This window comes from Prunus avium, unplaced genomic scaffold, assembly GCF_965620075.1.
Source record: "Prunus avium unplaced genomic scaffold, drPruAviu1.hap1.1 HAP1_SCAFFOLD_1458, whole genome shotgun sequence".
Lineage (NCBI taxonomy): Eukaryota > Viridiplantae > Streptophyta > Magnoliopsida > Rosales > Rosaceae > Prunus > Prunus avium.
This window is the reverse complement of record NW_028277022.1, coordinates 1-17,275: the sequence shown is the minus strand read 5'-3', so window position 1 is coordinate 17,275 and position 17,275 is coordinate 1. Positions and strand designations below refer to the sequence as shown.

The following is a 17,275-nucleotide window of genomic DNA, read 5'->3' as shown; positions in this document are numbered from 1 at the left end:
GTGGACAACTTTATTTGATTTGAGGTGCCTCCTGATCTTATTCAGGATGCCCTATTATGTGATTTGTTGAGTCGGGGTAAGTCATTTTGTTCCCCCCCTCTCCCCGCGCCGTAGTTGTAAACCTTAGTTTTATCAATAGCGTTTCTCTCATTAATTCCGAAGTTCTCTCAACAAAATATAATAATAATTGGGTTTAATTAAATAAAAGAATTTAAATATCAAGGCAGTTGTCGTCTCCCGAGCAGAGATTGTAATTAGATCGCATGGTATTCAAAAAGTAATTAAAAGAAAAATATTGGTATATGAGAAACTGTGAGTGTAGGTATGTAGATGGTAGGCCTTACGTGAAGATGTTTGATAAAATGCCTGAATGGACTACGATGGTATCATCTCACGCTGTATTGGGGGATATGAGTAGATCTGCAAGGATATTATTTGATGAAATGGCAGAAAAGAATATAGCTACTTGATATACTATGATTGATGGCTACACAAGACTAGGTAATGTGGAGTCCGCGGAGTTGTTGTTTAATCAGATGCCAACTATATCTCATGGATAACTATAATTCATTGTTATTCTTTGAACAAGAAATTTGGGGAAGCATTAGCAGAACAAGAAAGGAGTCATTTTTCCTTATAGGCAAACAACAATCTGACACGTGTAAAAGAAAAGTTTTTGCACATTAAAATTACAACAACAAAAAAAACTTTTACAAATTTGATACCAACTAATGTAGCATGTGACATGAAACTCTTGTGATTTACGATATCAATCTTTTGAATAATTTACCTATAGTTAGCCAAGAAAAAAATCTAAGAAAGAGTCGCATGCATATCGACCCACTGTGACCCATCCATTGAACAACTTTGGCTGACACCATAGTCCCACTGTCACAACGAGATTGCTGCCACCACCATAACGTGCCATCGACCATCGTGACACCATGAATGTAAATATGTTTCAATCATTCATGGGTCCAAATAAGATATGAGTTTAGGTCATCTTTCATGGAGGAGAAAGAGGAAAAAAAATCAAAAACCCATAAGCAAAGAAGAAGTTATGCAAATGGCATTCACGAATCATTGATTAAACATCATTTTCATCATTATTCGACCATAAGTCAGATCTTGGTGTTTTTTCATTTCTTGGGATTAGTATAAATTTCCGAGTTTGAATTCAACCTCTCTTTTCCTTTGATAGAAGAAACATATAATAGAGTCTGAAAAGGTAGTCTATATAAACATAAAAATATTTGATTACATCTCCACATGTACTTGTTTTACAATTAAATTTAAACATGCATGTTTTTCATGGCTATTTTTTAAATTACGAATGTTTTTCATGGCAAAGGGCATTTGTGAATTCTCAAAACTTAATTAGGAGAAGAAGAAGGGGTTAATGACCCACTCATCTAATTATGTAACAATTATTCTGCCGCCCTACCCAGTGATTCATGGGAAAGTGCTTGTCGAAATGCCTCAATGAGGCAGAGCCGTGCATTCTTTATTATATGGGACTCGTTTATATGGGAAAGTTGTTTCTCTTTAAAAAAAAAAGACCCGTCAACAGTTGTTTACCAGCTAATGACCTCTTAAAAATTTAATCATATCTATCACATGTATCACTCAACAAATTAGTGATTCTATATCCTATATTGTAAAGGCGTAATCAGCTTACTTGAAGGCATTAGTGTAGGATCTAGATTCTTGCCTTGGCTGTACAAATTTGAAACAAATTTCATCATGTGGAAAGCAAGACTTTACTTTCTTTGTTTAATACAAAGCACAAGGCAGCTGTGTATATAAATATGAAAGGGCCCTTCAACTAATTGCATACCAACAATTCAAGTGTCTGACTCGAAAAAAAAACCCAACAATTCAAGTCGAGATGGCACCAGCACTTGTCGATTACACCGCCGCTGAAAAAGAATTGTACGAGTTTGATGACCTCAAAATCGGTGTCAAAGGCCTCGTGGATGCTGGGGTGACCCACATTCCCAGGTTCTTCATCCACCCACCGGAGTGTCGTGCAAACCACTCATCAACTCCGCAGAACAACGGCGCTGATGGATTTGAAATCCCGGTCATCGATCTCGAAGGTTTTAACGAGAACGATGACCGGCGAGTAAAGATGGTCAATGCCATGAGATATGCATGCGCTACGTGGGGTTTCTTTCAGATAGTTAACCATGGAGTTCCAGTTGCTGTAATGGAGGAGATGGTGGAAAGTATAAGAAGGTTCCATGAGCAGCCCCAGGAGGCCAAGATGGAATGGTACTCACGTGACTTTAGTCGCAAGGTGAATTATTATAGCAGTGGAGATATCAAAGGGCGTGCAAAACCAGTACCAGCTGAATGGAAGGATACTTTGTCCTGCAGAGCTGCAGATGATCAGTGGGATTTTGATGCACTTCCTGAATTGTGCAGGTGTGCTTAATAATTTCTAGATCAGCTAGTAGATCATCTAACCAACCATATTAATTTGATCTAATTTTATTATTACTATATATAGTATACGGAAAATGTTCTCTAACTAGTTTGTTCACTTTACGTGTGTTTTTGCAGGCGCGAAATGAAGGAGTATATGAAAAACATGATCGACCTACAGGAAAAGCTATCCGAATTAATGTCAGAAGCGTTGGGGCTCAGTAAAGATCACCTATCGAGCACCGGGTACTTGAAGTCTATCAAGCTATCGGGTCACTATTACCCTGCTTGCCCTGAGCCCGATTTGACTCTAGGCACAATCAAACACTCGGACCCCAGCCTCCTCACCTTAGTCCTACAAGACAAGGGCAATGGCCTCCAAGTTCTCCATAATGATCAATGGGTTGATATTCCGGCGGTGGACGGAGCTTTTGTTGCGAACATCGGTGACTTTATGCAGGTAGACTCGCTCTCCGTATCATATTACTAATTAATTTTTTAATCAACTAGCTATTGGTCTAGTAGTATTTCTAGGAGTCTCAACTACACATGTATCTGCAGTTGCTTAGTAATGACAAGTTCAAGAGCGTGGAGCACAGAGTACTGGCTACCTCGTTTGGCAAGCCAAGAATATCAGCTGTATCTTTTTTCCTTCCTTGTGCTAAGGACATGCATAAGCCATGCGGACCAATCAAGGAGCTTTTGTCTGATAACAGTCCCCCCATATACAGGATCACTTCTTATGCTGAGTTTATGAGCCATTACAGAGTTGTTGGGCAAATTGGCGGTCGTGCACTGCCTCACTTTAAATTGTAGCTGGTGAGCCTAGCTAAATCCTAAGCATGGGTCCGATTATGATACGTTCATGTATACAGTATTATTACATAAAAATATCGTACTTTTTGGGTCATTTTGGCGCATTAAGTGGTATATTTAGCTCATTGAGTGGTGTAATACCACTTAAAAGGGTCAAATGTACTACGAAATAGGCCATCATAACCTAACGAGTATTAAAATTTTTATGTGTTTGTACTGAATACGTGAGTGTGAATGTACCAAAAAGAATCGTAGCTCTTCAAGTTTATGTTCAAAAGTACTAATTTTGTAATTGTAATAATAATGCAGTGCATCTGTATTAAAGATATTTGAATCGTGTATGCACATGTTTATTGTTTGCAGTTCCCAAGTGACTGCAGTGCTTGTATGTTTTTATGATTCAATAATAATTAAATTAATACTTGTTTATTGGGGGTTGGAGAAGCTGTTTATGGTCACATTTGGAAACATGGGTTTGGGTCACATGTGTTTGTTCAGACTTGTTTGATTTATTTTTATTCGAAGCTGCAACGAATCAGTGAATCGAGAAAGGTGTTTGATGAAATGCCTGAAAGAGACGCTTTTGCGTGGACTACTATGGTTTCATCTCTCGCTCGAGTGCGTGATATGAGTTCCGCGAGGATATTATTTGATGAGCAAAAGGAAAGGAACATAGCTACTTGGAATACTATGATCGACAGCTACGCTAGACTTGGCAATGTAGAGTCTGCAGAGTTGTTGTTTAATCACACGCTAACTAAGGACATAATTGTTGAATTATAAGTGCTCAAGCTGATTTCATATTTAGTTAAATTTAGTTTTCTTGTATTTCAGTTTATAAGCCAAGTGTCATAGGTTGATTGGTTAGTTTAATGGAAGGCTGAGATTGCATTGTGATGTAATGCATCCAGCTGGAGCTGTTTAACGGTAATATTCTCACACCAAGAGTGTGAGCAATACTGTACCAATTCTTGCAATCTAAAGAAATAGAAGGTTCTCTGCTACACGAATAGTAGAGAGAGATTTTGTCAATTCTTTCTTCCTCCTTCTATTCCTCTTCTTCTCACTCTGTTTTTCCAAATACTTGAAAACACTATTGTCTAATAGCTGGGCGTTCAATCTGTGAAAGGAAAAATCATCGGGAAATTTGGGTTTTCTTCTAGATTTGAAAACAACTCGTTTTTGGAGGAATCAGAGACCAATCATGGCTGGATCTGGAAGCTCAGAGGTGAGAACCCCAATTTTCTCTGGTGAAAATTATGAGTTTTGGAAGATTAAGATGGTGACCATATTCAAATCATATGGGCTTTGGAATCTGGTAGAGAAGGGAATTCCAGTTTCAGATTCGAAGAAGAAGAAGAAGGCAACTGAGGAGACCTCAGAGGAAGAAGATGATGAGAAAGCAGCTGCAATCCTCATGAAGGATGCGAAAGCCTTGGGAATCATACAAAATGCAGTTTCTGACCAAATCTTCCCTCGGATTGCCAACGCCGATTCAGCCAAGGTGGCGTGGAGTCTGCTCTACAGTGAGTATCACAGTGGTGATCAGGTCAGGTCAGTAAAACTTCAGAATCTCAGAAGAGAATTTGAATATATGAGGATGCGTGAGGGTGAATCATTAACTGCATATCTCACCCGGTTGAATGATTTGATAAACCAAATAAAAACATTTGGAGAAGTGCTGTCTAATGAGAGGCTGGTTCAGAAGGTGTTAATCAGCCTTAATAAAATGTATGATCCTATCTGTTTAGTGATTGAAAATACAAAAAGTTTGGAGACTATTGAGTTGCAGGAGATCATTGCTATATTGAAGAGTCAAGAACAGCGGTTTGAAATGCATAATGTTGATACACATGAAAAAGCATTTGCCTCATTCACTGTGAGTTCCAAAGGTCAGAATAAAAATGGATCTCAGTCTGGTTCATCCAAGTCACAGGGAAATTGGAATTCTAAAGGAAAGCCATGGGAATCAAAAGGCAAGTCACAGCAGAGCAGCTATCCTGCACATAATGTCAATTCCACAAACCAGGAGAATGCTAAACCTCAATGCAAGGTGTGTTCCAAGCATCATTTTGGTGAGTGCAGATACAAGGGAAAACCAAAATGCTATAACTGTGATAGATTTGGACATTTTGCTAGGGATTGTACTGTGAATAAGAATGTGCAGAAGGCAAATTATGTAAATCAAACGGAGGTGACAGGGAATCTGTTTTATGCTAATTGCACAACCACTGAAATCAAAGCCAATGGAGAATGGTATGTTGATAGCGGCTGTAGCAATCATATGACAGGAGATTTAAAACTGCTGGTTGATGTGAGAACTAATGTGACTGGGAAGGTACAAATGCCAACTGGTGCACTTGTAAATGTAGCAGGCATTGGTTCACTGATGATTGACACAGAAAAGGGCAGGAAATACATCAGAAAGGTAATGTATCTGCCAGGGTTGAAGGAAAACCTACTCAGTGTTGGGCAGATGGATCAACATGGATATTGTTTGGTGTTTGGAGAAGGAATGTGCAGGGTGTTTGATAGTCCATCTATGGATTATCTAATCATCAAAGTACCAATGAAGAGTAACAGATGCTATCCGGTATCCTTTCTTGCTGACAACCAGCTGCTCATGAAAACCAATTTCACTCAATGCACATGGATGTGGCATAAGAGACTAGGTCACTTGCATTTTAAAGGTCTGAACCAGTTAAGAGAAAAAGGCATGGTGCATGGCTTACCACAATTGGAAGAACAAAGTGGTGTGTGTGGAGGGTGCCAATTGGGAAAACAACACAGGGTTGTATTTCCAAAGGAACAAGCTCAAAGAGCAAGCAAGGCACTTGAATTAGTGCATATAGATCTGTGTGGCCCTATGAGAAATGAATCTGTTTCAAAGAACAGATATTTCATGTGGATTATTGATGACTTCACAAGGATGATTTGGGTATACTTCTTGAGAAACAAGTCAGAAGCCTTCAGTTGTTTCAAGAAGTTCAAATCTATGACTGAACTACAAACTGGACACAAAGTGAAATGCATCAGAAGCGACAGAGGTGGAGAGTTTCTGTCTGCAGAATTTGTGGAGTTTTGTGAAGCTCAAGGCATCCAAAGGCAACTCACAATGGCCTATACTCCTCAGCAAAATGGAGTGGTAGAGAGGAAGAATAGGACTGTTATTGAAATGGCCAAATCAATGTTGCATGAGAAGGGAATACCCTATTTCCTATGGGCTGAAGCAGTGCATACAGCTGTTTACTTGCTGAACAGGTGTCCTACCAAAGCCCTCAGCAACATCACTCCATTTGAAGCATATAGTGGAAGGAAACCTGGAATTGCACATCTGAAAATATTCGGTTCTTTGTGTTATGTTCATGTGCCGGATGAATTGAGACACAAACTGGAACCAAAGAGTAAAAAAGGGGTGTTTGTAGGATATGCAATTTGTGAAAAAGGTTATAGGATCTTTGATCCAATTTCTAACAAGCTGATATTGTCAAGGGATGTGACATTTGATGAAGAAGGTGCTTGGAATTGGACAGATAACAATGGTTCAGACATGCCATCATACTCAGTAGGAAATCAAGTAAATTTTGATACCAATTCTGGAAATTCAGATGACAATGATGTGGCTACACCTCAAACTCAGGCCTATGATCATTCTCCAAGTGATATAAGTAGTGAAGAAAGGAGAACTCAAGCCTATGATCATTCTCCATTGAAGTGGAGGAGACTAGATGATGTGCTGGCACAATGTAACTTGTGCATCATGGAACCAGAAAACTATGCAGATGCTGCACAGGATGAATCTTGGCTTAAGGCTATGCAAGATGAATTGCAGATGATTGAAAAGAATGGAACATGGGAGTTGGTGGACAGACCATCTGAAAAACCAGTGATTGGAGTTAAATGGGTTTACAAGACAAAGCTAAATTTGGATGGTTCAGTTCAAAAGAATAAAGCAAGGTTAGTTGCCAAAGGATATGCTCAGAAGCCTGGGCTGGATTACAATGAAACGTATGCACCTGTAGCCAGATTGGATACTATCAGAACACTTATTGCTCTTGCTGCTCAAAAGAACTGGAAATTGTATCAACTTGATGTGAAGTCTGCCTTTCTTAATGGAGTGTTACAAGAGGAAGTCTACATTGATCAACCGGATGGTTTTGTGATTCAAGGTCAAGAAGACAAGGTATATAAGCTGCATAAGGCTCTATATGGCTTGAAACAAGCACCTCGGGCCTGGTATGGAGAGATAGATAGCTATTTCTCTCAATGTGGTTTCGAGAAAAGCTTAAGTGAAGCAACTTTGTACATCAAGGCAAGGGGAGATAAGGAGATCCTAATTGTGTCTATCTATGTAGACGATATTGTATATACAGGGAGTAGTCAAGCACTGTTGGCTGAATTCAAAGAAGATATGATGTATGAGATGACTGACTTGGGTCTACTTCATCATTTTCTTAGCATGGGAGTTATTCAAACTGAGTCTAGTATATTTCTACATCAAAAGAAGTATGCTAGCACCTTGTTGAACAAATATGGCTTGACTGAATGCAAATCTGTAACCATACCTCTTGTTGCCACTGAGAAACTAGCTAAGGAAGATGGAAGTGGAGCTGCAAATGAAGAACACTATAGAAGCATTGTTGGTAGTCTGCTGTACTTAACTGCTACCAGACCTGACATCATGTATGCTTCAAGTCTGCTAGCCAGATTCATGCACTGTCCTACAAATAGGCATTATGGAACAGCTAAACGTGTCTTGAGGTATGTCAAGGGAACTCTAGACTACGGCTTAGAGTATGTGAAAGGCAGGAAATCAATTCTGATCGGCTACTGTGATAGTGATTGGGGAGGATCAGTTGGTGATAGCAAGAGTACATCAGGGTATGCTTTTACTTTTGGGAGTGGAGTGTTTTCTTGGGCCTCTGTGAAACAGAATTGTGTTGCATTGTCCACTGCAGAAGCTGAGTACATCAGTGCAGCAGAGGCTACTACACAGGCCATTTGGCTTCGTTTTGTGCTAGAAGATTTTGGAGAGCTTCAAACCGAAGCTACTCCATTGCATTGTGATAACATCTCAGCAATAGCAATCACTAAGAATCCTGTATTCCATCAGAAGACAAAGCAAATTGACAGGAGATACCATTTCATCAAGGATGCTTTGCAAGAAGGAGTTATTAATCTGGAATATTGTCCCACGAATGAGCAACTGGCTGATATCTTCACCAAACCCTTGGCCAAAGATCGATTCAATTATCTCAGAGGCATGCTTGGAGTGAAATCAGCTCAAGACTTAAAGGGGAGTGTTGAATTATAAGTGCTCAAGCTGATTTCATATTTAGTTAAATTTAGTTTTCTTGTATTTCAGTTTATAAGCCAAGTGTCATAGGTTGATTGGTTAGTTTAATGGAAGGCTGAGATTGCATTGTGATGTAATGCATCCAGCTGGAGCTGTTTAACGGTAATATTCTCACACCAAGAGTGTGAGCGATACTGTACCAATTCTTGCAATCTAAAGAAATAGAAGGTTCTCTGCTACACGAATAGTAGAGAGAGATTTTGTCAATTCTTTCTTCCTCCTTCTATTCCTCTTCTTCTCACTCTGTTTTTCCAAATACTTGAAAACACTAACAATAATCTCATGGACAACAATGATTGATTGTTATTCTCAGAACAAGAAATTTGGGGAAGCAATAGCAGTTTTTAATGACATGAGGATGAATGGGGAACTTGTTCTGTTGGAATTCAGCAATTGAAGGACTTGGAGTTCATCATGGATTTGCCAAAGAAGCACTGGCAATGTTTAGCAAGATGGAGAGAGAGAAGATCAAGCCAAATGGGATTACTTTGGTCAAATGTAATTATCTCAGCAATTAATTGTACTTTCCACATAAGGGGGTTTGTATCTTTTTTCTTTTTTTCTTTTTTTCTTTTTTTGTTGAAGATTAATACTAAGATGCTACAGAGAGTTTTCTGCTCACAGTCACGGCACATGAAACAGCCAAAATATGTAAATGTATACTCATTTCTACTACCTTCACTCAATAATTTTCATACGAAAACTGAATATGGCTTTTGTGCACCTATGGTTACGTTTGGTAGGTAGGAAAATAGACTTGGGAATAGGAAATCATTTACTTTTCCATGCTTGGTAAATTAAGACTTGAGAAAAGAATTCTTGGCTCATGGGTTTCATTTTCCATCCTCATATGAAACTAAGGCAAACATTAACTACACTTTTTATGACTAATATGTCTCTATTAACAATTAAATATACCAAGATAAGCATTAACTATACTTTTGAATGCTGCTATTTCCACTTCCTGTCCTATTTCCTCACTTACCATGTAAGTTTGAAAAAACATAATTTTATTTTTCACTCACCATTATTTCAAAAAGAGGCGTCTAGTACATGTGAATTCCTTTTTTATGACATGGATTTTAACTAAAGATAATTAATGATAAATAACATATAATGTAAGGTGTAGAGTTTACGTATTTGAAATAGGGACAGATCGAAAATTCAATGGAAACTGCAGAAGCTCATGACCTTAATAACTGCACTTGCCTGTAAATTTCATTCCACAAAGCATCACTTTCAATGTAAACCAAGAAGTCAGAAGCTACTTTCCTAAGTAAGCAAACAAGAAAAAAAAACAATTGTTGGATGTAACGTTTTGCTCATGTTGTCTTTCACAAAACAATGCTACACACGATTCACTCAGTCTCCACTTCAATAATAGAGAAGTAGGAAAACTTTTTTCAATGTTTTCTTCAATGTGTTACACAGAAGTCAGAAGTCAGAAGCTACTCTTGTAAGTGTCGTACTTACAAAAGGAAGAGGAGGCTTTACTTTAGTGAACAAACAACCGACCACGTGGCTTTCTTATTGCCATGCAATCCAAAATATCTACTAATACGATGCGGCTGTGTATATATGAAAGTGCCCTTCAAGTTCAACTAATAATTGCATCCAACAATTCAAGTGTCTGACCAGAAAGAAAAAAAAACCAACAATTCAGGTGAAGATGGCACCAGCACTTGTGGATTACACCACCGCTGAAAAAGAATTGTACGAGTTTGACGACCTCAAAATCGGTATCAAAGGCCTCGTAGACGCTGGGGTGACTCACATTCCCAAGTTCTTCATCCACCCACCGGAGTGTCGTGCAAACAACTCATCAACTCGGCAGAACAACGGCTATGATGGAGTTGAAATCCCGGTCATCGATCTCGAAGGTTTTAACGAGAACGATGACCGGCGAGTAAAGATGGTCAGTGCCATTAGATATGCATGTGCGACGTGGGGTTTCTTTCAGATAGTTAACCATGGAGTTCCACTTGCTATAATGGAGGACATGACGGAAAGCATAAGAAGGTTCCATGAGCAGCCCCAGGAGGCCAAGATGGAGTGGTACTCACGTGACTTTAGTCGCAAGGTGAATTATTATAGCAGTGGAGATATCAAAGGGCGTGCAAAACCAGTACCAGCTGAATGGAGGGACACGTTGTCCTGCAGAGCTGCAGATGATCAGTGGGATTTTGATGCACTTCCTGAACTGTGCAGGTGAGCTTAATAATTTCTAGATCAGCTAACCAACCATATTAATTTGATCTAATTTTATTATTACTAAATATAGTATACGGAAAATGTTCTCTAACTAGTTTGTTCACTTTACGTGTGTTTTTGCAGGCGCGAAATGAAGGAGCATATGAAAAACATGATTGACCTGCAGGAAAAGCTATCCGAATTAATGTCAGAAGCGTTGGGGCTCAGTAAGGATCACCTATCGAGCAACGGGTACTTGAAGTCTATCAGGTTATCGGGTCACTATTATCCGGCTTGCCCTGAGCCCGATTTGACTCTAGGCACAATCAAACACTCGGACCCCTCCCTCCTCACCTTAGTCCTACAAGACAAGAGCAATGGCCTCCAAGTTCTCCATAATGATCAATGGGTTGATGTTCCGGCGGTGGACGGAGCTTTTGTTGCGAACATCGGTGACTTTATGCAGGTAGGCTCGCTCTCCGTATCATATTACTAATTAATTTTGTAATCAACTAGCTATTGGTCTGGTCTAGTAGTATTCTCAACTACACATGTATCTGCAGTTGCTTAGTAATGACAAGTTCAAGAGCGTGGAGCACAGAGTACTGGCTACCTCGCTTGGCAAGCCAAGAATATCAGCTGTAACTTTTTTCCTTCCTTGTGCTAAGGACATACATAAGCCATGCGGACCAATCAAGGAGCTTTTGTCTGATAACAGTCCCCCCATATACAGGATCACTTCTTATGCTGAGTTTATGAGCCATTACAGAGTTGTTGGGCAAATTGGCGGTCGTGCCCTGCCTCACTTTAAACTGTAGCTGGTGAGCCTAGCTAAATCCTAAGCATGGGTCCGATTATGATACGTTCATGTATACAGTATTATAAAATAAAAATATCATACTTTTTGGGTCATTTTGGCACATTAAGTGGTATATTTAGCTCATTGAGTGGTGTAATACCACTTAAAAGGGTCAAATGTACTACGAAATAGTCATGGAACTTCATCGGGTTTCATGAAAACGTGAAGAGAAGCACTGTTGAAAGCGATATCATCGTTGGGATGATCGACTCTGGAGTTTGGCCGGAATCTGCCAGCTTCAGTGATGTCAGGTTCAGTTGTTGCAAGTAAAATTGGATGAGCCTTGGCATGTGCCTTTCCATTTTTTAGGTGGTGGACCGAACCTGGCATCATTGAAGCTGGCAGTTTCCTGCCAAACTCCAGAGTCGATCATCCCAATGTTGATATCGCTTTCAACAGTGCTTCTCTTTACTTGTGAGTGTGAATGTACCAAAAAGAATCGTAGCTCTTCAAGTTTATGTTCAAAAGTACTATTTCTGTAATTGTAATAATAATTAATGCAGTGCATCTGTATTAAAGATATTTGAATCGTGTATGGACATGTTTATTGTTTGCAGTTCCCAAGTGACCGCAGTGCTTGTATGTTTTTATGATTCAATAATAATAAAATTAATACTTGTTTATTGGGGGTTGGAGAAGCTGTTTATGGTCACATTTGGAAACATTGGTTTGGGTCACGGCTATACTGTTTAAATATAATATATTTAGAGAGTAAAATATACTATGGAATGCCTGAAAGGGATTCTCGTGCATTTTTGGGTTCAAGAACGCGTCTGATATATGAGTTGTGCAAGGATTATTTTACTGGGGCCGGCCAAAAACTCGGAATGGTAGTTATCATCTGTATATTTTTACTTCGGCAATGATCTTCAAGCGGATGAAATGCACAGCCAACTTTAACTGTTTTTTAAACAAAAACCTCTTCTTCAACTGCCCAAACCCCTGTCTCAGGACCCATCATCCATTGTTGAAAAGATAAAGAAATGTTCAACTTTAACAGAGCTAGAACGAGTATGTGCCTCAATGATCAAGACCAATGCTACCCAAGACTCTTTCTTCATGAACCAACTCATTACCGCCTGTTCGACGCTTTCCCGCATGGATTATGCAGTTTTAGCCTTTACTCAGATTGAAAGTCCCAATGTGTTTGTCTATAATGCGATGATCAAAGGCTTTGTTTGTTGCGGTCACCCATGTCAGGCTTTAGGTTGTTATATCAATATGGTCAGGGGCATGGTTTTGCCTACCAGTTATACTTTTTCATCTTTAATCAAGGCCTGCACTTCACTATCGGCGTTGGGGGTTGGAGAAGCTGTTCAGGGCCACATTTGGAAACGTGGGTTTGGGTCACATGTGTTTGTTCAGACTTCTTTGATTGATTTTTATTCGAAGTTGCGACGAATCAGTGAATCCAGAAAGGTGTTTGATGAAATGCCTGAAAGAGACGCTTTTGCGTGGACTACTATGGTTTCATCTCACGCTCGAGTGGGGGATATGAGTTCTGCGAGGATATCATTTGATGAGATGGAGGAAAGGAACATAACTACTTGGAATACTATGATCGACGGCTACGCTAGACTTGGCAATGTGGAGTCTGCAGAGTTGTTGTTTAATCACATGCCAACTAGGGATATTATCTCATGGACTACTATGATTGATTGTTATTCTCAGAATAAGAAATTTGGGGAAGCATTAGCGGTTTTTAATGACATGAGGATGAAAGGGATCAGTCCTGATGAAGTGACTATGGCAACTGTTATTTCAGCTTGTGCCCATCTTGGAGCCCTTGACTTGGGAAAGGAGATACATCTTTACATATTGCAAAATGGGTTTGATCTTGATGTTTATATTGGCTCTGCATTGATTGATATGTATGCTAAGTGTGGCGCATTGGATAGGTCTCTTTTGGTTTTCTTTAAATTGCAGGACAAGAACCTTTTCTGTTGGAATTCAGCAATTGAAGGACTTGCAGTTCACGGATTTGCCAAAGAAGCACTAGCAATGTTTAGCAAGATGGAGAGAGAGAAGATCAAGCCAAATGGGGTTACTTTTGTAAGTGTTTTAAGTTCCTGCACTCATGCAGGGCTTGTTGAAGAAGGCCGTAGGAGATTTTCAAGCATGACCCAAGATTATTCCATTCTTCCTGAAGTTGAACACTATGGATGCATGGTGGATCTATTGAGATGCACTAGAGTTGATAAGAAGCATGAAATTTGAACCTAATGCTGTTATCTGGGGTGCCTTGTTGGGTGGATGTAAGCTTCATAGGAACTTGGAGATTGCTAAAGTTTCTGTCAATGAATTGATGGTATTGGAGCCAAATAATAGTGGTTATTACACCCTTTTGGTTAACATGTATGCTGAAGCCAAACGATGGCGACAAGTTGCAGATACACGAGCAACTATGAAGGAACTTGGGGTAGAAAAGGGATGTCCTGGGTCCAGTTGGATTGAAATGGAAAGGAAAGTCCATCAGTTTGCAGCATCTGATAAATCTCATCCAGCTTCAAGTGAAATTTACTTGTTGCTGGCAGAATTATACGGGCAGCTGAAGCTTGATGCTTATGTTCCTGAACTTGGCTATGAGTTATAGCAGTCCAAACTTCAAAATGAGAAATTGACATCCAGAGGGTAATTGGTGATTCTGGGATTGGATGGCATGTTTCTCATATTGATCACAAGGAGAAAAGAGACATGTAAGAGAGGAAGATCCATTCCTCTTGGAATAATCTGTAGCCGATATGTGCTTTACATTCTTGATGTGATTTTTGATCAGATGAAATTATCTCAGCAAATGTACTTGCATCAAAGCAGACGCTTAAGTGAAAGAGGATTTCCAGCGAGAGATTAATATATTTTCTTTCAAGAACGTTACAAACACAAAACAGAATAGTGCTATCCCTTGATATAAAAGTTCTATAATTAAACAAAAGATATCACAACATACAAAATAGAAAATTTATTTCCAAATTAAATTGAATTTGCTTCTTAGCTTTTGTAATTTCGTTTCAACTTAAAATTAAAATCTTGGACTAAGGTTTGGACAGGGGCCGCGCGAACGCAGGCCCCCACTAACACAAATTATGACGTTGGCTCTCCCACTTGGGGAGACCATAGGGTAGCACCCCTCCAAAGTGCAATGGAGGTCACTAACCTAGGCCATGGGCCTTCTTGATCACCCAAAAACCCCGTCCAGGTAAGTATGTTGTAATGGGTTTGGTCGACTTATTTTATACAGGCCTCACACTCCAACTCTTCTATGCTCTGTCGATGTGGGACAAAACTAAAACAGACTAAAATAAAATCCACCAAAACAAGAACACTCTCTTTGAGTCTTTGAACAATTATGAAATATTATATTGGTTGTGTTGCAGTTTGACCCAGCTATACTTGTTCTTATCTACCAGGCCAGAAAGGTATTCAATTGGGTTCATTTCTATGTTGTGCTGCTATATATTGAAAAATTGTTACTGTTATTTGGCCACCACCAAAGTTATCAACTTCATAGCAGTAGCTTGATCAAATCTACAACTTCAGAAACCTGCTAGAAACCTTGAAACCTTGAATTTAGCATTGGAACAAAGATCAAATTTGCATATTTGCATATGAATTCAAGGGCATTTCAAACCAAATTCAAGTCCCTCAGTAATATAAGTATTGGGTTTGTTGTTCTTACCGAAGCTTTAAAACCAAATTCAAGGGCATTTCAGTAAACTACTAAAACTGTCCCTTTTACGCGCCCATGTCTTTGAAAAAAGAGCGTTCCAGCGCGGCAGTGTCCCGAAAGACATCTTATTTTGGACCATAATACCCTCAGTATCCTCCCTTTTCTCTCTCTTCCCTGTCTTGAAGAAACGAGAGAGAGTGTGGGTGTGTGTTTCAGAGCGGACCCTAAATTTCTTCTTTCAGTGTTTCGCTCTCTATAAGAGTTAAAGACAATGGCTTTCACTTCTTTTCTTGGCAGAGTTCTCTTCGCCTCTGTTTTCATACTCTCTGCTTACCAAGAGTTACTATAATTTACTACATATCTTCATTCTGTTCTTTAAATTTCTGTACTTTTTGTTGATTGTATAGCATGTAATTTGTTCTTTGCAGCCAGAAAATTTCTGGGTTCCTGTTTAAATTTGCTTTTAATTTGGTTGGTATGCTTTTCTGCTTGGATCTGGTTCATTTTTGTTTCCATTATCTTGTTTCATCTTCTTAGACTGAAGCATGTATACAGATTTTCATTTTCATTTCGTTTAATTCCAGTAGAACTTTCATTTTTTCAAGGGCTTGAAGTAACTTCCATCGCTACAGAGTTAGTTTCTAACAGTTATTAGTGAGAGTAGACATCGAAAAGTTTATGCTTTTAAAAGGATATTGGCATATACTTGGTTATCATTTTGTTGCTTACTGCAATTGGGATCTTTATGGACGATTAGTTTATTTGCTTAATTATTGGGAAAATGGGTGCTATTCTAGTTAGTAATTTTTTAGTTCACAATATTAGGAAACTTAATGATCCTTCGTAGCCTGCTCATTCAATTTATTATGCTGCTGAGACATTGTGGAAAGTTTATACTTACTGCTTAAGCTTGTTCCTCAATGACATGATATAGACTCTTAATTTTGCTATCGTATCAACATTCGCAAACTTTGTGGCTAAATATGCATCATAAGCTGATGAAAACATGTTCTTCATGTTTGTTGTATCAAAAATCTGGGGAAAGGTCTTCTTTTTACTAGTTTTCCTCCACTCCTTGTTTAGATGGGTCCAAAAAAACGTTATGTCGTGTCAACCCTTTAAAAAATTTCCTAGATGTTAAGTTTGATCTTTTAAAACTAAGTTTATGCACACATTTGTTCGCAGTATAGATGGCTGTTAATCAATGTAGGTGTAATATTTCTTTGGCACCAGATTACAAGTTATTTCATTGAATTTTGCTTTCTTTATTTGGAACACTTCTAAATTCCTTGTGTGAGAAACTGAAGTTTTCCTTCATTAGAGAAGGATCATGGTGTATCTGGTTGTTATGAAGCACCAGTTTCGCTTTAATTGTTGCTGATCAGCCTTACAGCACATGTCTCTTATATAGTATTGTGATGTCTTCCTCTTGATAGGTTCAACGAATATGAGTCTGATGGGGGACCAGCAGCAAAGGCTTTCGGACCAAAGTTTGATGTCTTTACAAAGCATGTGCAATCTCACACTGGCAAACAAGTGCCAGAAATCGAAGTGAGGATCTCTCACTATCTCAGACATGAACACACATCTTAGTTAGCAGATTGTTGAATCAATGAAAGGAGCATGTTTTGAAACAGCTAACTTAGATGAAGAAAGGCCTCATAGTATTTTCGTGTACTATTCAAAGGGGTAACCATCCAGTAAATATAAAATCAAACAATATCTTGCACATACAAAGTCTTGAAGAAAAAGTATTAGTTGCAAAGGTCATGTCTGGTTTATTATTAGCTTGATTTTGATTTTTGTTGTGCACAGATTGCACACCTAGTTGCCGCCACTATAGCACTCCAGGGCATTGGAGGCATCCTCTTCATCTTTGGCACTTCTCTTGGAGCCTATCTCCTGGTTTGTTTTCATGCTCTGCTAATTCACGTCTTTTGCATGTGCCATATTGGAAATT

The 17,275-nt window shown here is 39.0% G+C and overlaps 3 protein-coding genes, 1 non-coding gene and 1 pseudogene across 4 annotated transcripts; 4 read left to right on the top strand and 1 right to left on the bottom strand.

Moving 5' to 3' along the window:
* The first annotated feature begins 1,833 nt into the window (after positions 1-1,833).
* On the top strand, positions 1,834-3,668 carry LOC110757454 (1-aminocyclopropane-1-carboxylate oxidase homolog 1-like). Its single transcript, XM_021959050.2, has 3 exons — positions 1,834-2,427; positions 2,566-2,887; positions 2,989-3,668. Exons 1-3 carry the CDS (start codon positions 1,889-1,891, stop codon positions 3,241-3,243), a joined length of 1,116 nt encoding a protein of 371 aa, XP_021814742.2. The 5' UTR covers positions 1,834-1,888; the 3' UTR covers positions 3,244-3,668.
* Positions 3,669-10,188: 6,520 nt separating this feature from the next.
* Positions 10,189-12,207, top strand: LOC148285827 (1-aminocyclopropane-1-carboxylate oxidase homolog 1-like). The gene is made up of 3 exons (XM_088246558.1): positions 10,189-10,807; positions 10,934-11,255; positions 11,353-12,207. Exons 1-3 carry the CDS (start codon positions 10,269-10,271, stop codon positions 11,605-11,607), a joined length of 1,116 nt encoding a protein of 371 aa, XP_088102684.1. The 5' UTR covers positions 10,189-10,268; the 3' UTR covers positions 11,608-12,207.
* Positions 12,208-12,380: 173 nt separating this feature from the next.
* On the top strand, positions 12,381-14,537 carry LOC148285826 (pentatricopeptide repeat-containing protein At1g06143 pseudogene; annotated as a pseudogene).
* Positions 14,538-14,691: 154 nt separating this feature from the next.
* LOC148285825 (U1 spliceosomal RNA) lies at positions 14,692-14,852 on the bottom strand. Its single transcript, XR_015832792.1, has one exon. It is a non-coding gene; the product is annotated as a U1 spliceosomal RNA (small nuclear RNA).
* A 609-nt stretch (positions 14,853-15,461) lies between these two features.
* On the top strand, positions 15,462-17,265 carry LOC148285824 (uncharacterized; the record flags this gene model as incomplete). Its single annotated transcript, XM_088246557.1, has 3 exons — positions 15,462-15,654; positions 16,752-16,866; positions 17,131-17,265. Coding segments are annotated over exons 1-3 (318 nt in total), but the record flags the coding sequence as incomplete, so codon positions are not given.
* Between the last annotated feature and the right edge of the window lie 10 nt (positions 17,266-17,275).

Excerpts from the sequence above, each read along its gene's own strand:
- LOC110757454 (XM_021959050.2), top strand. The coding sequence starts at position 1,889 with ATGGCACCAGCACTTGTCGATTACACCGCCGCTGAAAAAGAATTGTAC. Across the intron at positions 2,428-2,565 it reads GCACTTCCTGAATTGTGCAG|GCGCGAAATGAAGGAGTATA; the intron begins GTGTGCTTAATA and ends GTGTTTTTGCAG. Across the intron at positions 2,888-2,988 it reads ACATCGGTGACTTTATGCAG|TTGCTTAGTAATGACAAGTT; the intron begins GTAGACTCGCTC and ends ATGTATCTGCAG.
- LOC148285827 (XM_088246558.1), top strand. The coding sequence starts at position 10,269 with ATGGCACCAGCACTTGTGGATTACACCACCGCTGAAAAAGAATTGTAC. Across the intron at positions 10,808-10,933 it reads GCACTTCCTGAACTGTGCAG|GCGCGAAATGAAGGAGCATA; the intron begins GTGAGCTTAATA and ends GTGTTTTTGCAG. Across the intron at positions 11,256-11,352 it reads ACATCGGTGACTTTATGCAG|TTGCTTAGTAATGACAAGTT; the intron begins GTAGGCTCGCTC and ends ATGTATCTGCAG.